At 41.2% G+C, this 26,317-nt stretch overlaps 2 protein-coding genes and 1 long non-coding RNA gene across 7 annotated transcripts in view; all 3 read left to right on the plus strand.

Moving 5' to 3' along the window:
* Positions 1–281: 281 nt before the first annotated feature.
* LOC311054778 (uncharacterized protein) lies at positions 282–2,065 on the plus strand (the record flags this gene model as incomplete). Its single annotated transcript, XM_084070782.1, has 2 exons — positions 282–816; positions 1,976–2,065. Exons 1-2 carry the CDS (start codon positions 310–312, stop codon positions 2,063–2,065), a joined length of 597 nt encoding a protein of 198 aa, XP_083926908.1. The 5' UTR covers positions 282–309.
* A 118-nt stretch (positions 2,066–2,183) lies between these two features.
* Positions 2,184–4,685, plus strand: LOC311055625. 2 transcript variants are annotated; one of them, XR_014601809.1, is made up of 4 exons: positions 2,184–2,314; positions 2,427–2,580; positions 3,221–3,315; positions 4,478–4,685. It is a non-coding gene; the product is annotated as an uncharacterized lncRNA (long non-coding RNA). The 2 variants fall into 2 exon arrangements; XR_014601810.1 differs by lacking the exon at positions 4,478–4,685 and having other exon boundaries at positions 3,221–3,383.
* Positions 4,686–11,717: 7,032 nt separating this feature from the next.
* The window catches only part of LOC311055341 (protein NLRC3-like), a 47,920-nt gene continuing 33,320 nt past the window's right edge, over positions 11,718–26,317 (plus strand). The window contains exons 1-6 of one of the 4 annotated variants that reach the window (XM_084071490.1): positions 11,718–11,794; positions 17,747–17,862; positions 18,123–18,164; positions 18,498–18,522; positions 21,952–21,993; positions 22,227–22,286. The gene's annotated coding sequence lies outside the window, so the exon portion shown is untranslated. Of the gene's footprint in view, positions 11,795–17,746; positions 17,863–18,122; positions 18,165–18,497; positions 18,523–19,970; positions 20,009–21,951; positions 21,994–22,226; positions 22,287–26,317 lie in introns of those variants that run through there. The other 3 variants (XM_084071491.1, XM_084071493.1, XM_084071492.1) reach the window with 3 other exon arrangements.

Here is a 26,317-nt window from a genome sequence, read left to right on the forward strand (position 1 = left end):
TCAGGCCGAAAAAAACACAAGATACTGGCAGTGTATCTGACACTTAACATTTTGCCGGACAATAGATCAAATATTTATCACATGCTTTCTCTGCAGGGAAAAAGGATATGTTATTTTCCTGCCCTCTAATATATGGCCTTTCAAATGATTAAGGAAATTCTTAAGATTGTAAATGTGATCTGACAAAATTCAATCTGACAAATCAGTGTTGTGCCAATGTGTTGGTCTGTAACACTCCTCCTGTGAGACTGCTTATGATCTCTGTATAGGTGAGACTTGAAAAGGAAGAGCTCAAATTCACTTGCAGACATGGCAAAAGGACCAGCTGACCAATATGGCTGTGTGAGATGGCAGCCTGACTGTCCACCTGATGAAACTGAAGAGAGTCTCAAAGAGAAGCAGAGGGAAATGAAAGACATGTACAGCACCAAGGAGCCAAATGGGGCAGAGAGAGGACATTTGACTCAGTTAATGCAAGAAACCTACTACCTACAAAGAAAAAACATCAATGCCAGCCCATCTCCTTCGATTTCTGAGCTGAAGAATGAGTGGCCATATCTGTTCACACCAAAGTTGCTGTACAGCCATTTCCAATTACTCACAGACAGTGGAATCCTGGATAAAATGGAGCAGGCTATGCACGAAAAAGAGAAGCTGATCCTTCGGTTTTTCCAGCAGAAGTCTAATGCTGATGAGGTCAAGCGCATCCTGGTGAAGTACGACCATGAAGAAAACTGTGACCCATCACCATGTGTGATCCTACTGCTGATGGCACACTTCAAGGAAGACCTAGATGGACTCATTTTGCAGGCAGATGTGAGTATGAAATTATCATAGTTTAAAGCTTTTGACATTTATATTGTGTATTTTACAATCAGCCCACTCTGCTACAGTCAGGCAGGCGATATCGCAGCATTAAATGCTGAATGAACTGACCCTCAGGGACAGTTTCCACAGCAAGGTTGTCAGGCTGCTGAACAGGTGCTGAGCCCCTGCTTACGTCTCAATTATACTTGCATGTCAGTATTGAACGCTGAAAATAGCTGATCTATAAGCTCAGAACGTGTGCATTGTGATGCATTCTGAGCGTGTAGATCTGCTATTTTTGGTGCATGACACTGATGTGCAACTAAGTATAAACCAGCCTTTAGATGCTGTGTCATTTTATACTGGCACAGCACTGTCATGTTTTGTTTTTACTTTAATTTTTATCCCACAATTTTGTAACCCTTATTTTCCACCCGGTGCCAATTTTCTAAGTGATCCTGGGCACTAGACTCTCCTCACCAGCCTAGGGAGGCCAGGGCCGAGCTCATGCCTCCTTCAATGCATGAGAGCCAACTGACCTTGTTGTCACCTGATAGGGGGGAGTTTCCCTGGACGTAGCGTGTGGAAGGAACACGTTATTCCAACCAGTTCCTTTCCCCTCCATCAGGCGCCCCGGCTGTCATGGGGGAGGCGTTATAGCCACCAGCATTAGTGCATGTTTTTGTGAGGGTATTAACTACCCTGAGAGACACGGGGAGAACATGCAAACTCCACACAGAGTAGGCCCTTTCGCCAATCCCACCTAGGGTATGGGCGCTGATGACGCGGAGGAGAAGACACGCCCACAGCGTCCCCGGCGGGAATCGAGCCCAGGAGCTACCGTGCCCTCGCAGCAGCACTGTCATTTTATGTGACTATACTGTAGATGCACTCCATTCTCACCCACTTTTATATCTGCTGCCACGTGTTGTCTTTACTTGCACATGAGTCTGACGATGTCTTTATTTTGTATTTAATTTTGGTATATCTTTTAGTTTCATTTAATACTTGAATTCTGTTTTGTTGTTTGGCATTTTTTTCTTATTAATACAATTAATGTGTGGGTAGCTTGTACAAAAGATAATTTCACTCTTGTACACCTGTAAACTTGTGTTATGCCCAAGTTGAAGCTGTTACCCTGACTACATATATGTTTTCTGTCTTTTAGGTGTTGGCAACAGCAGCAGATGTCGAAAGGACAATGAACCTTCCAGACTCTCCGTGTCTAATTGTCCTAGGTAGTGTATACAGTTTCTAATCTGTTTTAAAGCATTGCAGATACTAATACTAATGGAGGACATGTTTTAGTATGTGGAAAGCAACAGACAAACACTGTTAACATGCAAACCATATGTCTAATTATGTTTAGGTGATGTTATCACAGCCAATCAGTGGATGCTGAGCATTGAGGGGCAGGTCGTTGTGGCTCCACAAACCAACTTCCTGGCTGGAATGGCAGCTCTATGTACCAGAGGCACGCCTGCTACACTCTGGAGTTCATACAAAGGTACCTTTCTGCTTGAAGTAGAACCATCATGTGTAACTCAAAAGATGTGCTCTCTTGTAGAGCAGCTGTGAGTGCACCTTTTACATAAAGAGTATGTGATTTGTGATTGTAGATGTTTCATTGGGATCAACCCAACCACTGGCACCAAAACAACCAAGCTGCTCGGCCAAAAAAGTGGGAAGGTGAGAGAGAAGAGGAACAATTCGGTCTGTCCTCCCGTCGCCTCCCTCCTGAAGCGACTGATGGGACTTCAATTGGCTTTGAGTGTAAGTCATGTGCAAAGAATTTGGACCATTCTCTTGCCCACTATATGAATGAAATTCTTAATATGTTGCTTTGCCATCTTAGGTCATATTTTACACACAATAAAGCAGTACAGTTTTATAATTTAGTTTTTTAGATCTCTATCTCATGCTCTGATTTTAGGAGTTGTTCAGAAGAAAAGTGGTCTAGAACACTGTCTTCAGTTACACTTTATTTGTATTTATTTCTTTAAGAAAGGTTTCGATTAGCTGACCTTCATAGTTAACCGAAACATGTTTCTTCAAATACATCTTTAGTAAGTGAATATGGTGTGCACTTATTGACTTCTTTGGCTGTCATATCCTGTGTAAGTAGTTGTGCAAAAGCAATACCTACTAGGTGTTGTTCAGAAAAGGGAAAGTCAACTAATGTAAGAAGAAAGGATCACAGGGCAGTTTCTGGATGTCACTACTCCCAAGGCCAATTACCTCCCCAGACCTGCCATCTAACTGTCCACACCTTTCCTCATCACCTGCCCCACCCATTCCCACAACTGTCCCCAATTCTCAGCCCTGTAGATACCTGAGCTTCTCTGCTTGTTTCCCACCTGCACCTCATAATCAGCATTCAATACTTATAGTGTTCTTTTTTGTGCCCTAACAGATGTTGCTGATTTCCAACCTTGTGTTCCATGGATACCTGCTGGTTAAGACCTCCTGCCTGAATGGATTTTGACATATGCCATCTCCTCAACAGAGGTTTTTGCCATTTGCCTTTGTTTTTGTTTGATGCCTCAAGACTACCTCCATGTTTTTGGTTCCACGTCCATTTCTCCTGTTGGATGTTTGCACAAAGTTTGCAAAAGTTTGCACTTTTATCTTTGCACAGTGTATCTGACATGTGACATTTTGCTGTTCATGTACGGTTCAGATTTTTCAGTGGTTCTCAACCTTTTCAGCTGGTCGGGCTAGCGGTGGGTGAGCTAGATTGTGGGTGCCAGTACACAGCATTGACAGTGGCTAACAGCACTGTCAATACTGTGTCTGGATCTGGCTTGCCTGCCGCTGACTTGATTGGCTGGGGATGTTCATGTTTAAAATCTCAGTGGTTCTCAACCTTTTCTGGATCAGGGCCCCCATATGCGTGTGTGTCTGTGCGCGTGGTGGGGGGTGTTAGGCGTACCAGTATGGCCTCTGGATATGTGATTATTGTAATGCAGACAGAAATGTCACATGATGTGTGAGACAGTGTCATAATCCATGTCTGCATGTGTATGGTACGTGTATGTCTGTATGGTTAAATGGGTATGTCCTACGGGCCTTCTAAAGAAGCATGCAATTAAGAGAATCATTACTGACCCCTGACAGAGAAAAAAAAGAAGTTTGCACTTGTAATATTGATGGTTTTACAGGTAAACAATCTTAATGTAAACATTTTTAATAAATGTTTTATTGCAGATATGACTCTGGCTTTTATCTAACCGTTGAAGAGAATTTAATGCACTGATTAATTGGATTGAACACGAATTTGCATTTAACAATGAAATAACTGTAAAACAGATCTACAATAATAAATTGTATTAAGTATTTACAGCTATTACTGGCAGCAAAAGTTGACAGTAAGTAGCTGTAAATGGATTTTACAATAACTTGTTGTAATTTAAATTACAGCAACGAACTGTAAAAATGTATACTGTAATTTACTGTAATTCTTTTTTACAGTAACAAACTGCAAAACACTTATACTCTGATTTACTGTAGTTCTTTTTTACTTAGATTTACTGTAGTTCTTTTTTACAGTAACTACAGTAGCTATTACAGTACTTTATTGGCAACTGTGCTGCCAGCTATTAACTGTAAATTCTACAGTCCAATTCGTTACAGTGCTGAATTTCCTTTTTAACCAATGCATTTTCCTTAGGCTTCCCGCAGCACTCAATCTGCCCCTGAAGCTACCAGCAGCACTCAATCTGTCCTCCCTGGAGCTACCAGCAGCACTCAATCTGCCCCTGAAGCTACCAGCAGCACTCAATCTGTCCTCCCTGGAGCTACCAGCAGCACTCAATCTGCCCCTGAAGCTACCAGCAGCACTCAATCTGCCCCCCCCTGGAGCTACCAGCAGCACTCAATCTACCTCTGAAGCTACCGACAGCACTCAATCTGCCCCTGAAGCTACCAGCAGCACTCAATCTGCCCCACCCCCCCCCCTGAAGCTACCAGCAGCACTCAATCTGCCCCCCCCCCCCCCCTGGAGCTACCAGCAGCACTCTATCTGCCCCTGAAGCTACCAGCAGCACTCAATCTGTCCTCCCTGGAGCTACCAGCAGCACTCAATCTGCCCCTGAAGCTACCAGCAGCACTCAATCTGTCCTCCCTGGAGCTACCAGCAGCACTCAATCTGCCCCTGAAGCTACCAGCAGCACTCAATCTGCCCCCCCCTGGAGCTACCAGCAGCACTCAATCTACCTCTGAAGCTACCGACAGCACTCAATCTGCCCCTGAAGCTACCAGCAGCACTCAATCTGCCCCACCCCCCCCCCTGAAGCTACCAGCAGCACTCAATCTGCCCCCCCCCCCCCCCTGGAGCTACCAGCAGCACTCTATCTGCCCCTGAAGCTACCAGCAGCACTCAATCTGCCCCTGAAGCTACCAGCAGCACTCAATCTGTCCCCCCTGGAGCTACCAGCAGCACTCAAATACCCCTGAAGCTACCAGCAGCACTCATCTGTCCCCCCTGAAGCTACCAGCAGCACTCTATCTGCCCCTGAAGCTACTTCAGACTTGAAACAGTGACTATATACCATGTCATCTTTACATTTTACCATGATAAAGGAGATGATTCGATATTGTGTTGTTTGTAGCCTATAGCCTTTTTTTGCTCATTCTGACATTATTTTCCAGTTTGAGAAACGTTGTTTTGGTGGGACCCTCAGTGATGGGCCCCTTCTAGCAGCTATGTCCGCCCCACTCTTCCTCCTCAACCGCCTGGTATTCAGCATGTCTACCACCTGCCACAGAGTACAGTAGGGCAAGCTAAGACAAGAAAAAGGTCAAAGGATGAAGTTGCTGCCACCCCACCTGCCGCCAACGACTGTTATTATTGTGCAAGTGTGAGCCCTCTGCCACCTACAGAACTTTTTTGTAAACTTTTGTTGGAGTGAAAATAGCAGATCTACAAGCCGATACCACGTCGACGTGCTGTCAGCTTGTAGATCGGCTATTTTCACTATTTTAGCAGATCTACAAGCCCACAACGCGCCAACGTGTTGTCAGCTTGTAGATCGGCTATTTTCACGATTTTAGATATTTTTAAATGGGCTTAGTAAAAAAAGAAACTATTTTGGACATGCAAGGTTTCCACCCATATCACAATGTTGTATTATGTACATTTATAGATTAAAAGTATATGTACTTTTCATGCAGTTGAATACCTTTTCTTTATTTAGTGAATGTTATACTTTTACCTCAAGGATCCAGATTACTTCAATGTGTAACATACCAGGCATTCTTCTATTTCCCTGCTCCACTAGTAGGCCTACATTAGTCAATGAGTTATTTGCTGTAAATCATCCTCTGAAACAGTGTTCTGAGACTTGAGATACATCTTGTTTGATCCCATTGGAGGGGAGATAAGTTCAGGTGTCATAATATGCAAGATGTTTATTTATTACATCTCCTACAGAGTAAGATGAAATAAAAATAAGTAGTAAAAAGTGTGTAGATTTATCATAATGGCAGCAGCATTAGTTAGAATAGATAGACTGATGTGCATTTGCAGTGAAAATAATTATGTACAGTTTAACGATAAAACATAAAATGTACAGTGAATATATACATTTATATATACTGTAGTGTGTACATCTATCACCAGTGAATAATCTACAATAAGTCTATGAATGAAGTACAGTCTCTGAAGAGTCATGCTTAACAAGCATCTGTTAAAGTTTGCCAATGTAGGCCTACATATTGTACATGTGATCATACAATAGTAAAAATAGGTTAGGTGATGGTGAGAAAAGCCATTTCTTGGTCCATTTAGATGTTTAAAACAATAAGGACATTTTTTTTTTAAATTCATTGCAGGGTTTATTTTCATGGCGTAGGTGGGGATCGAACCCACGACCAGCCCCGACCTTTGGATTCTCACCAAGCATACCTAAAATTGACAAACTCCCAATTTTCATGAATCTATGGTGTATACTCATAAAGTACATGGATGAATCACTGGGGAGAAGCACAAAAAGACGGGCCTGTTGCATTTTTCATCTTTTCCACGTTTGCTTTCTTTTTCTTTCTCTCTTTCTCCTCTTTTTTCTCTTTCCCCCTGCTTCCCCCTCTCCCCTTCCATTTTTTTCCTCCTTCCCCCCCTTGGTAGGCGTATGTTTCCCAGCCCTGGCGCACCTCGCTAATCATTAGACTACCAATCCATTTCGACCGGTAGTATGGGTTCGACTCCTGCTTGGGATGAACTTTTTCAGTCATCCGCAGACTTATTTTTTTCGCCGATAAAGTATAGTTTTGGACCATGACGGAGGCGCGCCGACTCAGCAGACCTTGAGGCTGAGGAGTTGCGCCCGAGCGCCTCCAGGCGTGAGTGCCCGCAACGACCAGCGATGGTCTGCTAGTCGACTAAGCGCCGTCCGAGTTATGTACCGATAGGGACAGAATCGTAAATATTTTTGGTGGGAACTGCGTTTGCCCCACTGACTGCGTTTGCCCCAACTGCCACTCAAAGTGACTACTGGCCAATCACAGTGCGCAGGACATTCCCAAAGCTGGCTGTACGGACATGTTGATGACCCCTGATGGTAACCCTCCATCCACAGCCTAGGACCTCCTCCAACCTAAAAGTTATCTCACCTCTGATCAAAGTTAGGTGCCATAACATTAAACTATTGTGACACTGCATTCAATTAAAATCTTGGCATGCCCTTCATTAATCACTCATCATGTACATATCTTTTTTTGTCTCTCAAGTTTCTTTGTTCCAGTGTTCCATTGGCATTTTATCCTTGATGTTTCCGTGAGAAGCATTTAACATGTAATTATTATGTCTAATAAATCCAAAACAAATCAAGTGTGGCTTGTAGGGTGTGTCTCTTTCCATTGTTAAGTGTGCATGCCTTGGACTTTCTCATCAACAGAGAATACCTGATCACCTTAATGGAATCCACGAGCTACCATACCTTGCCAAATCAAATGGTTTAGCTGGCAGAACCTGATCTCCTTCTATCCTCAAGTAACACTGTCTTTTGAAAAGCCAGCCATCTCTATATTAGCCATATGATGTATTATACGCACCCACTCACCTTTGCAGCTAAGTGGCCCTTTTGAGGTTGAAGCACTGTCTGTACTGATGAGACTCAATAATTATTATACAAAATAATTAGGATTCAATTGTTTGGTCGTTAAGTGGCTCAGTAGTTAATGCAGACGTACTATTGTTTTAAAATGTGCAGCACATTAGAATAGACCCTATGACACATTAGGAGTCCATTAATATACATTTAGGGCTAAGCCACTGTGTTTTTAGTAAGATGATTATTTTGCATGTCCGTGGCATAAATGAAATATTAATGAAAATGTCCATCACAAGCTGCCATGGCTGCCCTGCTCCCACCTCGTTATCCTTCCAGCTGCAAACAACTTGATTTGAGACAGGCAGCAAGCATGTTAAGTTCACTCCCCTTCAATAAATTGTTGCTTTAAGTTTTACGGTTCATGTTTTGTGCAGATTAGCTACAAAACTTATCTGAGATGTGTTCATTTCATGAGCTTTTGTTAGCTTAGTTTGTACAGAGTATGGTTCATTGTTTTCCCCTATTTCCAATCTATGTGATAATTAAAGGGTTAGTTCAGATTTTTTGAGTATTTTCTGTAGGAAATACTTACCATTAATGTAGTGGTTGCAAAGGTATTTATTGATTGCCCGAGTCCCGTGGTCAGAGTTATGGTCCGTTTCTGATAAATATGAATGTAGTTCCGGTAGATTAGCAGATTTGGTGGGGGCCGCTCATTAAAAATAAATAAATTAAAAAAACTAGCGTCATTTGTATTGTTGACCTATTTCTACCATATAGAGCAGGTTTCGTTCAATTTCGACCCCTCTGTCACATGGTACTATTTTTTGTGTCATATATTTTGTGCGTGAGTAGGCTGCCGCGGCGCAGTGATTCTGGACACAAACATTAGTACCATGTGACAGAGGGGTCGAAATTGAGCGAAACCTGCTCTATATGGTAGAAATGGGTCAACAATACAAATAACGTTAGTTTTTTATTTTTTTTTATTTTTAATGAGCGGCCCCAATAAGTTACAAATTACTTGCTAAACATTGTAGTCAGTAATGTAATCCGAGTACCTCAATTTAAAAAGTAACTACTAGTTACTTTCAGTTACTTTTGGATTACTTTTAAGCAGAACTATTTAATTAGATAAAACAAGTTTTACCATTGATATATAAGAATGTTGAGCCTATGAAATTAAGATAAGGATAACAGAAATATGGTTAAGGTCATTTCATTGTTCAAAATTTGACCTCTCTGAACGGTGAACAGTTACATTACTGTAGTGTCATTGTGTCAACCAATAACACATCATAACAAAATGCATTGTGACCGACAGTACCATTTTGATTGTTTGACAACCAACAACTAGCCAATTGTAAGTAACAACCGTCCCTTTGGGATCTAAACTCCATCCATGTGTGGTCAAAGTTTAGCAGTGGCAACTAAAATCTCTTAACACAGCATTTTGACATTCCCGGCCGACTCATTTAGATAGACACGGCATGAGTTTATAACATTGACTAGACAGTTAAGACTCATTTATATAGTCTACAAAGAACTCAGCTCTAGAACATTATATTTATACTGTAGGCTACTCTTTAAATAAAAATCCTCATTTTATTTGACCTTTTCAAAAAAAAAAAAAAAACTCCTCCCCAATCCAATATACGCTCTCCTATCTCCCTGTCTGAAGAATTGCCTGGTCTGATTATTATAAGCCACTTTGGGCTTGTTTTTCTGAAGTTGCTTGTAGAACGGTTGTGAGCTTGTAGATCGTCTATTTTCAAATAGCCAACATATATAAATATGCACATTGTTTATTGGACGACATATATAGGTTTGAAGTGCTCATGTGGCCTATTAGTCGCTTCTTTTGGGCTTGTTTTTATAGATCTGGTTGCTTATTTCTCGCAAATTCTGGCAACCACTCTGGAGCCGCACTGTGGGGATTTTACATGGAGCACACACACCCGATGTTTGGCTTAAGCTCTGGACTTTGATTGCCCCTACATGTTACTGATTAGAGAGAATTTTATGTTTTTGTAATCAGTTCATTATTTCCTGCGTAATCGATGAATAAAACTGAGTGTGTAAATTGGAGTATTGCATTGCGCGATGCACACATTGTCTTCTTTAAATAGACTATCATCTTATATAAACACGGTTGACACAATAAGGAATTGACACCCTCCCTTCTGCTAATTATAGTAAAATTAGAATCACAGAGATTTGTTGACAGTAATAGTCTAGTAGAGAGAGATGCGCGCTGTGCTTCCTGGCCATCTCCACAAATCCATTGCAGCCTGTACGGAGTGTGCCCTCTTGTGGGCGGTTGTTTGGTGGTATAATAATTTATAACTTGTTTGTAAAATTGATGAGGGGAAGGGGAGAATGTAATCTGCCTGTAACCCCCGTTGTCACACCCCTGTTACTGTAATCCAGATTACACACTTTAAAATTATATATTTTTCTACACTATTTGGTTCCAAAATGATTTCCAATACTTAGTTGTGTGGGTGTCTGATAAAATAGCTGATCTACAAGCTCACAACGTATCACAGTGCGTACCCGTTGTGGGCTTGTAGATCTGCTGGGCTTGTAGATCACTGTCTTAAAATGTTGATGTCCTCACAAGTAATACTATAGTAATACCGCCGCAAGGCAAAATCAGCCAATCATCAATAACTAAATGGTGAATTATTTCATATAAATGCAGGTTTAAAAACACAACTACAATTAGGCACCATAGCATCAGACCGTTATAGGCAATAAGAGCAATCACAACGTGTGTGCGTCCTCAAGTTGAATGTGTGCCCATGTGGATCTGCTCAAGACTGACTCAGACAGTCGCGGTCACAGCAAGAGAATAACACTTGTTTTATTTTTAAAGAATATTAAATATTGCACTTCATAGAAATATCAATTGCGTGGCCCTGTTGAAAACATTAAATGTTAAAGTGTATGTGGAGACACCCAAACAGCTGTGTGTGTGTTCAAGGATGTACTTTATTGTTACATCTTGTGTACAGGTACATAAGAGTAAAACTTATTTTGGTTTGGCTTCCTTCAGACAATGCAGCAGCATAAGTAATAACAATAGAATAAAGAAAACGTAAAAAGATTTAAAGAAAGAGTGCAAAAAGCGCAAAAAGAGAATGAAAAGAGCATCATCAAATCGTGTTTCCTTAGACCAAAGAAGCCGCTGTGTGTGTGTGTGTGTGTGTGTGTGTGTGTGTGTGTGTGTGTGTGTGTGTGTGCGTGCGTGCGTGCGTGCGTGCGTGACATCCTCCATTCAGTACCAATCAACTGTGCTTTTTTCCACCCCGTTCCATGCCTTGTGCTTCTGTTTGTGTGGTTATTGTGTTGACAATGCAAAGTTGTCATATTTGTCAAGGTGCACTGTCACCAATAAGCCACATATCTAGGAGTTATAGGGGGACCAATCTGGGAACCCGTTCGGTAAAAAAAAAGTTGTTTTTTTCTTTTAGCTGAATATGTCTTGAGAGTGTATATAGGGTGTTGTTGTTGAGATATTTATTACTGTACATTACCACATATGTTAAACTTGTTCTCTGCATTTACCCATAACCTATAATCCTAACTATTAGGAGCAATGGGTGCTATTAATACAGCACCCAGGAGCAGTTACTAGGGTGAACCAGACCCATTCGGGGGAAGAGTAAAAAAAAAGTATATAATCATAATAATAATCATATTCTTTCAGGATCTGTCTTGAGAGATTAGTCTTAAGGTGACAGATGCAACCTGACACTTTGATTCAGTTTAGAGCAGTTTGACGTCACACAGACGTTTGGAAGACTTTGAAAGTGAAGTATAAGGATGTGTGACAACACCCTCCTTCAAATCATACACTCAGGACCGATGAAGGTGAAGCAACATTGTCTTCATTTCCAACGTCTCCTCTGCAGACTGGACGTGTATATCACAAGGTAAGAATCCTAAGAGAATATTACAAATGTTTGATGAGTGTGTGGCACATGTGATGTAGTGTATAATGCAAATGTCTGTATGCAATGATTGTATAAGACTAGAAGTTCGGGCCGCTACGCGGCCCGAACGTCTAGCGTGACGCGTTGTTCACTTTGCAGTGCGCCATGTCTGGCGTTGTATCTCCAGCCGTTGTGGCTTTGGTGAAGTTGTCGTCATTGTGGTGGAGAGAGTTCTTGTGGTGGAGAGAGTTCCTTGTATAGATTATTACTATTTATCACTATGGAAGCCGTCGAACTGGTGCGATCTGACGGCATCCTAGAATTTATAGGTAGGATGTGATGTCATGTGATGTCATGCTGTCGTGAGATTACGTCACACTGGCGTTGTCATCGTGATGTCAGATTACGTCACACCGTCACACTGGCGTCGCATACGGACAACCGACATGGCGCAGGATTCAAATTGTATATATAGATAACAGTGATAGTTTTTAAAATCCATATTTGAAAAGTACAGATCAACAGGGGTGTTGTGTTTCCAGAACACACATGTGAGCAATGACTGTGTAATTGTCACAGTTTGCATAATCCGTTTCAAAGTCATTTATAGTTTTTTAAGCGCTGGCAGAATCAATCATCACTAAAGTGTATGTCATGCAGTGTTGCTATGCTCATTTGGGATGTGCTTGCACTGTATTTTAATGACGTGACGCGCACGTCGCTTAACACCTACACTATAGGTCCACAATGCACAATTGATATGCATCTAGGCTCATTCCTATGTTAATGTACCTGGTGTGAGTCGGGAGCCTTTGTAAACTTTGTTGAAGTGTGAATTTAAAGTAGTTTCAAATCTATGCGTGTGCCTGCGCGTGCTCCTGGTCAAATAGGTTCCTGCACGCCGTGCAAGGCCTTCCAGTGAGCATTGCACCCCTGATCTCATGCAAGGGAGACAATCCAAGTTGTCATATTGACATAAGGTGTGTTGACAGAATCATGTCGACTCATGCATTGATTGACATGCATGAAAACATTCCACCTTAATGTCGGCGGTATATAAATACCCTTTGAGAGTCACAGTTAATTAAATGAGTTTTTTCTTTTCCTCCATTATGTCTTAACTTTATCTAGTAAAGATGAAATAGCATCAAACTACTGGATATTCTGCTGTTAGACTGATGATAGGTTCTTAGGGCGGCTTCACACTGGGTCCGTTTGAAGCGAAGCGTTCCTGTACGCATGGCTGGCCAGCATTCACACTGGCCAAGATTCTTGCGCACCCGAGACCATTAATTTAACAGTAATGGTAAATATGTGCCTCATGGGGGCGCTGTTGACTATGGGGCTTTGGTAGATACAGAATGTCATTCACAGAAGAAGAGTCAGTGTAGAGTGAATAATATAAAGTTTGACTGTGTTCCTGACGTTGTCTTGAGTTATAATAACAACAGAACAACAATACACAACCAAAGCAGTGTGTGCGTTGGTCTTTGAAACCTCAAAATGTAACGGTGTCTCTCGCGTCTCTGTTATTATCAATATGATAACGATGTCACTAATGCATCCTTGGTATTTTAGCAGTGACGTCACCGACGAATCCTTGGCATATTTATCCTAGTGGCAGCGTTCGCTACAGATGTGTTTTTTGTTTATGTTTTTTCACGGCTCGCGCTAATCAAACACTAGCGGGATTATTACTTCTTGTCAACATTCAAGTAGAACTATGAGAAGGTATAACCCAGCTAAAATAATGTGTCATTATAAAAATATATAAATGATATATGATTAGCAGTCCACTTCCTCCTGTTGGTACGGATGGATTCACATTGCATCGTTCCGTACCCGAGCACGCATGATCCGGATCCAAGACTACCTCGGGAGGTGGTTTCGGGTACGGTACGGTGATCCGTTTCGGGGAACGATACGCAACGTTCACACTACCACAACATCAGCCAAGTGGTCCAGGGTGCGCTCCCGGGACCATAGTGTGAAACCGCCCTTAGTTTACCTACAGTATGATCCTATAGATTACTATTTTTATGCATTTGATGTATTATCTTGTGTTGTCCTTGCTTAGTGTAAATCCCTCTGGATTAAGAGTGTCTGCTAAATGCCTAAATTTAGCAGTAAGTATGCCTCTAAGTATGGGGTGTGTGATATTAATAGTGTAATGGTGGTGTATAGCCTACATACTGTACTAGTAAACTTTTTTTTGTTACCACCATGCTCTGACTCTTCTGATGCGACATTGTCCTCATAAAACATATCAATAATTATAATAATATAAAAACAATCAAAGCAAACGGTCACAATCAGAATAAGCAGTTGATTTTTATTTTGTTTCTCCATTATGCCTTAAAGGGACTACACCATGCATTTAAAAAATAATAATTATATTTAATATCATATTGTTTATGCCCCTCAAACGTTTTTCAAAAGGTTTGAGCCTAAATCAAGCCTCAGATAGTCATTCCAACTAACTTCTCTCTGGCTTATAAAGCACTTTCACCTGCAATACCACATTATCCTGTTTGGCACGGGGCGCTATTGAGCCAGTTTGTATGCATGTTATCTCCTGGTTCTGTGGAAAAAGTAAAAAAAAAAAGAGAAAATAATAAGAAAAACAAAAATAAAACAAGTTTTTTTTGTTTTTTTTTAACTGAAAAACGGGAGGTATTGTACCCTGACGTCACGTCACGTCAGGGAACAAATCAGTTTGGCCTGTTTTAAGAAAAGCCTCACCCTGCGTTTTAACAGCGGGCAACTCCGGGCGATGCCGGGCGATATCGCCCAAAAAGATAAAGAAAATACATCTTTCATCGCCCCCCCGCCCACTTCGCCCGATCGCCGGCTCTCATAGACTTTCATTATATTTTTGGGCGACGTCGCCCAGAGTTGCCCGCTGTTAAAACGCACCGTGAGTGTTCAAACTGGGGTATTTTTGGGGATAGAAGAGAGGTAGGGGAGACCAAACACCCACAAAAAAGAAGAAAAAGTTAAAATTCATGGTGTAGACCCTTTAAATGACAAATGTTTCGGCTGTCCAGCCTCACCTATTGTGAGGGTGACCCTTGGCTTGATATTATAGCTTATACAGGATATACGAAATCATGAAATAAAAGAAAATCCTTTGTAAAATTTGTATTAAAATGTTTAAATAAATTAACAAGTGAATAAATGTACCAAATATGCACTTGACCTGCCAGCAGCCTACCTACCTGCTTCATTGCTTTTGGCAGCGTAGCATGTACAGTAGGTCATTCAAATATTCAGAACTGGTTAAAATCAGATGGGGAAACTGTACAGCGTTGGGACATCTGAAGTTATCATACATGAAAGAGGAGTTGCATTTTTATTAAAACTATTGTGGTATTATTCTAATAACTGCTGCTATGATAGCATATGCATAGTTAATTGTGCACTCCCTAATGTGAGCACAGAAATGTATATTTATACTAGCCTATATATTGCCCCCACCTTTTCTTTTAATGTGAGTGCTCAAAAGGCCTATTTCATGTTATGTGTTATTATTTGATTAACGATAATGTGGCTATAATTGTCTCTATAAATACACTATGTTGGCTTTTTCAAAGTGTTGACATTAGGGGGGGCGTCGACTAGGTTGAGATGTAGAAGGGGGTGCATTCCCTAAAAAGTTTATGAACTGCTGATATGGTTAAACAACTAAATGTAATTGGCACCAGGTCCATGACCACCTTAGACGCTAAACACAGGACCCAACACGAGAAAACCACTGCTTAGGCCTACATACAGTATTATTCATTTGACTAATAATCAACAAAACATACAGTGTGAAGGCCTGTGCATGGGTGCACTGTCATATGTGTCATTTTGCATCATCAAAATGTATGTTTACTTTTTTATATATAGGTGTGCAAAGGTTTTATTTTGCCATTGCACTGTCACCAATGTTTTCATGTGTGTCACTTAAGGTGTGCTGTCGCCAATAATGTTTTCATATTTGTAAAGGTGATTCAAGTAAAACTATTCCAGACAGTCCATCGAATATTCAAATAATAAACAAAACACATACAATACATTAAACAGTTAAAATCATTGAGGCTGACTCGTCAAGTGTTTACGCAGCCTGGACGAGTGCCGGAGACAGCTCTTCTAACTAGATCCTCAATAACACTGTTCCAGGACTCATCCAGGCGAGACACAAATCCATACACAGAGTGCCTTAAGAGAGCCTCACATGTATGGATTCCACACATTACAAACAGGTGGCTGGCACTATGCCATCTAGGGACTTTAAGCAGAATCCTCAGGGCATCATTGTAGGCCACTTTAAGCCTCTGAACACATACTGTACTGAACCTGCGAAGCAGCATTAGCCTGGACATAAAGTGTGTGGCACTGTCTAGATATATCTCTAACATCATTGATCTGATAATCAGTGAAAATGTGGCCACATTACTTTATTTACTATTGTATTATAGTGAGAAGCGAGAACCCAGTCCAACCCTGTGTGCGTGTGCGTGTGCGTGTGCGTGTGTGTGTGTGTGTGAGAGAGAGAGAGAGTGTGGCTGTGCACGTGCACATACCATTCAGATTGCCAGCATTTCACAAGCAGGCTCTTCCTCCCCACCACAGACTGATACTGTCACGATCTTGGCCTCTGCCCCTGCTCTGTGTCCCCCTCCCTGTCCAGTTTTTGCCCCTAATGTGACTCTGTCCTTGTGCCCAGTGTGTTCTTGCCCTTGTTCTGCTCACCCCCTCCCCTCTCTGTGTGGCCCTGATCGAGAGGACTGGTTCCACCTGGGCACCCAGCTGTGGTCCGTCTGAGTTAATGAGACTGTCAGGTTACTTAAGATGGGGTGGCCATAGCTGAGTGATTAGTGAGCCCCAGGGACGTGCACAGATAGACTCTAGGTGGTGCTCGAGCACCTGCCCTTTGCCCTCTTGACCAGAAGTGCCCTTTTGAAAAGAAGAAAAAAAATGTTTTTTTTTTTTTTCCAGTTTACAGCAGGGGTCTTCAACAGGGGGTCCGGGACTCCTAGGGGGTCCTCAGAGTTACTACAGGGGGTCCGCCAAATCTTTATGTGATTTTTCCTTTTTACCATAACCACTCGAAACCTAGCATCCCTTTTCTGAGGAGAACTTTAGCCAAAAATAGCCGATCTACAAGCTCACAACGCCTCGCGCTGCGAGGCGTTGTGAGCTTGTAGATCGGCTATTTTTGGCAAAGAGGTATAGGTGTAGAGGGAAAAAAGAGCAGACAAAAAAAAGTATAATTTACTTGAGCACCTGCCCCTCAAAATGTCTGTGCACGCCACTGGTGAGCCCGCCTGGCCAACCCCTGGTTGTCGCAGGTTCAATTCCAGGCTAGGCTAGCAACGTGTTGATGTGTGTCCCTGAGCAAGACTCTTAACGCCTAATTGCTCCCTGAGTGTGGTAGAATGGCTGCTCACTGCTAATAGTAGTTATAGGATGGGTAAATGCAGTGTACGAATTTCACCTATGTGCATACATATACGTATGTGCTGCATACATATATTTATTTTATTTTATTTTATTTTATTTTTGTTTGCTTACTGTTAAATTCGTTGTAACTTTAACTGTATTCTTGCTCTGTAAAGCACTTTGCGTTGCATTTCATGTCATGAAAGGTGCTATACAAATAAAGTTTATTATTATTATTATTATTATTATTATTATTATTATTATTATATACAGTGACAAAGAACTCCGCAAGGGGTGGGGACTAAATTATTATGAATTATTATGTGCTGTGTGCTCAATTAAGTTGCTTCTTCTGCTCCAGTTTCTGTTTTGAGAGTATTTCTAAGTTTTGCCCTGCAAGGTGTACCTGTGATTTCAGCTAAGAGGTTTCAGTATGCCAACTTTGTTTGTGTTAAGAGTGTTTTCTGCATTTTGGGTACATTCCATCCCCAGGATGAGCGTGACTAATTCAGTGATTGTCAACAGGTCCTGACATCCTGATTGGCTGCATTTCCCTCTAGTCACCTCCAGACCCACCCACAGTACGGTCCCCACCTGTCACATGTGTCACATGTGCTCTCTGCTCATTAATCTGTATGCAGGTACCTACGCTATGTTGCTATCACACTGGCTTAAATAGTGCTAAATGTACTGTAATAAAACATAAAACATCTAAAACGTCACATTTAACAATCACAGTATGACACATTCAATAAGGATTGATTGATTGATTGACATTTTGTATTCACAAAATAAACAAATACAGTATGAGACAGATATGAATAAATAATATAGTCATCATATCTCTGTACAATACTGATGAAGGTAAAGAAATACTTATTTTTCAATATCTCCTCTGCAGATGAGGGTTAAATTTGACTTGATCTGGACGTGTATTCACCAGGTAAAGATACTAAAAGGGACATTTACAATTGTTTGGATGAGTAGTTTATGTGACATTACAATGTATAGGCCTACTATGGCTGTATTGCTGCAGGAAATAATTGTATATGATAATGGTGATCATTGAAAACATATTTGATACAGATAATTGATGTTTGAACAGTATTGCTTTGAATAATTACAACTCTGGAAGTTTAATGTGCTGCTACAGGATGATAGAGATGAAGCATTCTAAAATTGTGGAATATTTTCAACATTTTCTCAGGAACATTTGTTCCTTGATTTGTGGTCTAATTGTACTTTCAGTAACATTGATTTATTGTTTTATTTCCAGTGCTGGAAGATAGAATCAACAGCAGGTAACAATTCACTGTTACTAAACCTTACTAAACCAGTGGTGAGTCTCAGAGAGTCTGACAGCTTGAATGAATTTAACCCATTAAGACCTGAGGCCGATTCTAAAAAGGTCGAACAGTGTTCTGAAAAAAACGTATGTTTCTATATCAGGGGTGCTCAATTTTCTTTCATGTCAAGAACCAACCAAAAGTATTATGTATTTGTCCGCCGGCCCCCATCTCATGTTCCAGGGACCCATAAAAGCAAAGATTTGAGTTCAAATGTTATAAAAAATATATAAATACAAAGATGTGCACACATTTTTACGATTTTTCAAAAATAGCAGATCTGCAAACTCATAGTGCGGCACGAAGTGAGTTTGTATATCTGCTATTTTTTAATAGCCAACCAATGGGTTACAGTAACAGATGGCTGAGTTTATTTTCAGAGAATGTTCATTTTAATGATCCAACTGATCATTTTGTTCTGACTTGGACCAAATGGAACTATCGTTGTATATTTCAAGTTCTTGTATTTACCAGTATCACAATGACAACAATGTTTTACAATGTTTTAAAGAAGAAAAGGGGGGTACTCACGACCCACTGTTTGGGAGACAGTGATCTGTCGGGGGTCTTTGGTCTAATGGGCGGCAGTGGCTCAGGGGTAGAGTGGCCGGGTAGAGTGAACTGGTTCCCAGTTCGATCCCAGGTACCCCCACAGTTAGTGTCGAAGTGTCCTTGAGCAAGACACTGAACCCCTAATTGCAGTGTTGTGTTCTAGTTTTTTTCGGAAGGTATATGCTACGATACGATGCGCGTGGTCGTGGGTATACGCTCTCGCGTTTTCAATGGATGAAACAGTTTTTGAAGGTATACGGTAGAGACGAAAAAAAATCTCAAGGTATACGCCGTACACAGCATCTGACGGTAGAACACACCACTGCCTAATTGCTCCCGATGAGCCGGTTCGTGCCTTGCATGGTTTCCTCCGCCATCTATGTGTGAATGGGTGAATGTAATGCACAATCTAATCTATGTAAAGCGCATTGGATAAAAGCGCTATATAAATGCACAATTTACCATTTAATGGGCAGAGAAAGCCACCTTGAAAGTAGGCTGTGCCTGTGCTAACAATTCATATTAAACTACAAACTAGCACCATGCTGCCATTTGCTACAGTATATGGATAGATATACTGTACCCTTTAAAATGCAAAGCCATCACAGTCCTGGTTTTCTTTTGTTGTGAAATAATATGGTAACAAAATAATATTCATATTCTACATACATAAATAAATACATAAACTAACAAACTATTACCACTATTAAATTAAATGAATTATTCCTTATGTTCTTTGATATGTTATGCAGTGATGCCAATAAAATACTTGTGTTATTCAGCCCTGACTGAGCGCCAGGTTCACGCACGCAATCTGTGTTGCCAGCTGTAGATTGCCAGCATACATAAATCTGTCACATGTGCTTTCTGCTTATGAATCTGTATGCAGGTATGTGATGTCTCACACCTACGCTATGTTTTTGTCACACTGGCTTAAAGACCTCTACACACTGTACGATATTTGAAACGGTCGGCGATTGAACAGATCGTTAAGCATTTCACATTGCACAAGTTTCTCTCTTGAAATCGGGCTAAATATATCGTTGTGATTCTCGCACGATTGATTGGTCGGTGACAGGGGTTCACTGACTTGGTACAAGGGTCTTGAGGTCTACTGACCAGTCACTCCTTAAGGTCCCAGCAACAAAGTTGAAAACGCGGGGAGATAGATCATTTTCCTCCATAGCGCCCCCACACTGTGGAACAAACTGCCACCCCATGTTAGAGTGTCTCAAACCCTGCCTGTGTTTAAATCACGTTTGAAAACTCACTTGTTCTCCTTGGCGTTTGAAAATTCAGATTGAGAAGCTGCTGCTTCCCTCAGGCATTGTGTCAATCGATGTCTTGTTCACTGTGTGTGTTCTCTTGTTTGTTTAGTTTTTTACTGAGTGTACAGCACTTTGGTTCAACACTGTTGTTTTTAAATGTGCTCTATAAATAAAGTGGATTGGATTGGATTGGACTGACTGCAAAATATTTCACCACGATGTGATCCCGATCCAATACATACATTTGTTTTTATTCCAAACGTCTCACGAAAACGTGAAAGCCTCCCGTGATATATGCGCGAGACCGAGACAGGACGCTAATGATTGACATTGAATAATTCTCAATTTCTCTGTATTTCTCTCTCTCTCTCTCTCTCTCTCTCCCTCTCTGAAACAAACGTTTCAAAAGTCAACCAGAGTCCAATTCAGATCAGAAGCAGTGTTGCCGTGTCCGCTTATTATAAGCGAGTTGCTTGTAAAAAATATTGGTGGTTGCGTTTCTTTTTAGCTTATTTCCAAAGTGTAGTTGCTTATTTGGCTTTATTTCTTAATGTTGTTTTTTTTCTTTGAAAATACTTGCGACGCGTTGTGAGCTTGTAGATCGGCTATTTTATTTGTATATACTGTAGGTTTAAAGTGCTCATGCAGCCTATAGTCGCTTTTGTTGGGCTTGTTTTCATAGACCTGGTTGTTTATTTCTCGCACAAAACCTGGCAATACTGTTCAGAGATACGTGCGTCACACACACGCACGCACGCACGCACGCACGCACGCACGCACGCACACACACACACACACACACACACACACACACACACACACACAGCTCTCTCTGTCTGCAAGCCCTATTCTTCTCTAATAATAAACATCGTCGTGCAGGCTCGCTCACTCTATCAATCTGTTTATCATGTTTAAACTAATACAGGACTGGACTGTCTGTACGGTAATATTGCGGTTCTATGCGGGAGGACTAGCCACGGTGCGTCTCTGTTGTATTAGACTCAACAGTGAATCATGCTTATTATAAAATAGTTTTCCCACCAGCTACCTCGCTGGCTGGTACTGAGCTCTGATTGGCTGTAGCACGGCTCTCATCGGGTCCGACAAACCCAAATATCCAAGATGCTAGAAAACTAAAAATTATCGGGAACCGCTCGCCGAGCGCAATTTATCTGGGTGTTTCTTCTCTGAGTACCTTACACACTGCGCGATCAACACCTCGCCGAGGAACGCCCGATCTGGACTGAGATCGGTGGTCCTGTCGGCGATCACCAAGAAATATCCCCGAGAGCCAAATCGGGTCAAATATCGTACAGTGTGTAGAGGTCTTAAAGTGTGTGCTATATGCTGTAAACATAAAACAGCAACATCTAAAACATCACATTTAACATGCAGTATAGTATGACAATCACAATATGACATTGACATTTTTTATTCTCAAAATAAAGAAATGTGAGACGGATATGAATACATTAAATATGCAAAGCATCCAGGAGTCCACATATCTGTACAATACTGATGAAGGTGAAGAATATGATCTTATTTTTCAATGTCTCCTCTGCAGATGAGGGTCAAATTTGACTTGATCTGGCTGTGAATTCACCAGGTAAAGATACTAAAAAGGAAAATTACAATTGTTTTAATGAGTAGTTCATGTGACATTACAATGTATACTGTATTACTGCAAGAAATAATTGTATACAATAATGGTGATAGTTTAAAAACATATTTGATACATACGACCGTACAGATTAATGTTTGATGAATAAACAACATTTGTTCCTTGACTTGTGATCTAAATGTACTTTCGGTAACATTGATCCATTGTTTTATTTTCAGTGTTGGAAGATAGAATCAACAACGGGTAACAATAGACTGTTACTAAACCTCATCCCATTGGTGAGTCATAGATGAAGTGAATTTAACAGATGAACGTTTCCTTCATTAAGTGAGCAAAACACCCTCACCTCCCCAGGACTGAAACACACCATTCCACACACCCTTTTAACCACATTCCATGTTTCAACTGTAGCTTACTTCAAAACAAGCACAGATTGTGTACAGGCCATGACGGTGAATGAAGTCATGTGGTTGTTTGATATACAGCACATATACTGTAGGAATGATATGACGGTGAGATGAAGCTTGATTTAATGTAGCTCATGGGACATATAGAGGGAAAGATGCACAATATCCTTGTATGACATCACAGCAATGTATGCTACTACTACTATTACTAATAATGATAATGATGATGATTACATTACATTACAGTCATTTAGCAGACGCTTTTATCCAAAGCGACTTACAATAAGTGCATTCAACATAGGTAGGGAACGAAACTACTAATCACCAGAAGTCTTAAGTGCATTTCCTGCAAAAACAAGCAACCAAGAGTATACCTAGCGCCAAGGTAAAGGTGCAATATTATATCAGCTACCTACTTTCTTAAACAGATGAGACAAAATAGCAAAATCAAATGAGCAAAAGTGTATCAACTAAATAAGATCCAATAAAACAGTACCACAATAAAACAAGAGTTCGTACAGCTAGTTAACAACAAGTAAGCCAGGCACAGAGGAAGGGTAGTGTTTCCTGAAGAGGTGGGTTTTCAGCCTGCGGCGAAAGATGGGCAGTGACTCTGATGTCCTGACATCAGTGGGAAGTTCATTCCACCACTGTGGGGCCAGAACAGAAAAAAGTTGTGACCGTGTCGATCGACCAGAAGGACCATTGAGTGACGAGGGAATCAGTCGCCCCGAGGTGGCATGATGATGATTATAATAATACTATAGATGCATCGTTGTTGTTTTTATTATTATTATCTAGCTACTAAAATTGAAATGCCAAGCCATGTTCGTCAGGGGTCTGCCAGCACACAAGCATTCCAACTACATCGTAGCGCAGGGGCTTAGGGGTGTAGGGGCGTAGGAACTGGAACCGTATAGGGCAGGGGTGCCCAAAAGGTAGACCGCGATCTACCAGTAGATCACAAAGCTATGCAGGTAGACCACATGACATGCCCCTAAAAAACTATAATTCAAATATAAAAAAATATTTATAAATACAAATCACAAAACTCCTCCTTTTTGTCATCTGCCACTTGAATCAAGGTGACTTGATTGATTGACATCAAGAAGGGCCTGTCAGCTTCCTTCACGACTTCTATAGTAGTCAAACTGCTATGTTTTCAAGAGTGTTGTGAGCAAACGTCAGTAGCATTACATAGATATTAAAATTGTGTGAGGCAAAGGTTTTCGGGTCCATACACTTCCATACAGAATAGGAGGAAGACAATTATTTTCCCCCACTATTTCCCATTCCAAGTGTGTTTGTCTTATATGTAACGCCAGCGCCGCTATTCCCACGCCCTCTCAGGTAAAAAGGTACTCATTTTACAAGTAGTTCTCAAGTCAAAAAGGTGTGGGAACCCCTGGTATAGGGTAAAACAGGGACGCCTGCTGCGTCGCCATGGAGACATGGACAAAACACATCACTGCACTTTCGGACACGCAAAGCCGACAATCAACGCTTCGTTTGAGCAGAACTGTAGCAACAGCTAATTATTTAATGTGCTTGCCTTACTTTCTTTACTTCATATGAAGTCACGCTACTTATTTCATTACTTCAGCGTGGACTTCAGTTGTGTGAGTCGGTGTCTCTTGGTGTTTTGATTGATTGATTGATTGAATATTTTATTAGGCAAAAGAATGTAAAACAACACATTTACATTTAAAATACTTTGTCTAACAGGTCCGTTCATAAAAGTCCTTGCGGACTTGTTTCCAATGAGGGCCTTGGTATTCAATTCATAGACATATATAGTGAAACCACAGTTCGAATATCATTACACAAAGAAAATAAAAATAAAACAGCAAAAAGATTATATATATATCTATATAACACTATGTACAACAAAAGGAATAAAAAAGGGGGGAAAGATATGTACAAGAACAGGGGGGGGGGGGGTCGGCTGTCTAACGGGAAAATGGTACTACCTCCTCTTTTGGCCCCCTGAAAGGTGATTTTTTAAGGCTCTTTTAAATGAGCCCAGCGAACTGCATTTTTTGAGGGATGGGGTTAGACCATTCCAATCCTGGGTGGCAGTGCTGTAGAAGGAGAATTTGCCCATGTTTGTTTTATGGGTGGGTGGTACCAAATTGTTGTTAACGCTCCCTCTGGTATTGTGACTGTGGGTGTCACTAACCTTTTGGAGGTATTTACTCAGATATGCGGGAATAGGGGACATATTGGGCAAATTTTCATTTACAATTTTGAAGGCCAGTCCCATTTTTAGTTGTTTACCCTGTCTTCCACCCTGAGCCAGCCTAGGCTGGCAAAATGGGTGGGAGAAAGGTGGTTCATGGGCCCCAATCCGAGGAGTAGTCGAATCAGTTTGTTTTGGGAGGTTTGAAGCTTAGTCTTCAGTGACACTGAGGTGTTGGAGTACCAGGAGGTGCTAGCATAATCAAAATGTGGTTGAATCAGGGCCCCTGAGAGGGTCCTGAGGTGTCTCTCAGGGCGGCTTCAGACTATGGTCCCGGGTGTGCACCCCGGACCACATCGCAGATGTTGTGGTAGTGTGAATGTAGCGCACCGTTCCCCGAAACGGATCACCGTACAGTACCTGGGCCCACCTCCCGAGGTAGTCTCGGGTACGATACGCTGCAATGTGAATCCATCCGTACCGACAGGAGGAAGTGGACTGCTAATCCTATATCATTTATATATTTTTATAATGACGCATTATTTTAGCTGGGTTTTACCTTCTCATAGTTCTACTTGAATGTTGACAAGAAACTAGACGCGTCGCAATTCAGGGCAATTGCAGAGTGTGGTTGCGCCGACGCGAGTCGCGGATCGCTGCCGTCGGGACTCGAGGAATACGCTGGGAGGAATACCATCAGAGGCTGCGCCAATTACATTGTCACATAACTCCTGAGATCACTTGCGTTTCATTTTGAGAGGATTGATCCCCCAACATAAGGTTTTTGCATCAAACGGTTACAGTTTGAGCATTTGTGGCGCCCCCTATGGATCAAAGTGGAAATGCTTTTGGGGATTTGTTGAGTAAACCACCCTTGACATGTGATTCAAATTTGGGATTGACTGGACGTTTCGTTCGTGATTTGTGGCCTTTTTTGTAAAACGGGCCCCTTCCGCTAACTTTGGAAGCCATTTACGGACGAACGGTATGGACTATCAAAATTCTGTTTCGGTCCAGATTATCGCATGGGTCCAGAGATCATGTGTACCGATTTTTGTGAAATTTGGACAAAATATATGGGAGGAGGAGCTAAAAGTGTGTTTTGAAGAAAATTCAAAATGGCGGAAAATCTATCCAGACGCAAATGGGCGTGGCCTATATGGGAAGTTGCGTAATGACCCAAGGAATCCAGGGGAAAAAAATTTTGATTTTACGACCTACGGTTCAAAAGTTATAGGCCAAAACGTAAAGGGGGCTGTTATAGCGCCACCATGAGGCCGATTGGTTTAATTATTTTTATAATAATTTCGGACAATATTATGAACCTTTCCTCCAAATTGAGTAACTCTAGCTCTTACGGTTTCTGAGAAAAAAATACTTGAATTTGAGTTTTTTCACTTTTACATTAAAGTGGATGGGGACATTTAATGCACTAATAAATCAATATCAATTAAACTATTTAACCAATCTCTTAGCCCTATACACGCGCACGATTCCCGATTTAGACGGTCATTTTGATATATGGCACAACATTAGGGGATAAAAACTGTGGGAGGAGATGCGGCTGAAAGTATTGTTTATCTATAATAATAATAAAGTGTGAAGATAACTATAGTCTGGTTGCCCTGTTGGGCAACCACACTAATAATAATCCCGCTAGTGTTTAACTAGCGCGAGCCGTTAAAAAACATAAACAAACAAGACCAGGAGACCTGGTTCTGCC

Source organism: Gymnoscopelus microlampas (genome assembly GCF_963454915.1).
Source record: "Gymnoscopelus microlampas genome assembly, chromosome: 11".
Lineage (NCBI taxonomy): Eukaryota > Metazoa > Chordata > Actinopteri > Myctophiformes > Myctophidae > Gymnoscopelus > Gymnoscopelus microlampas.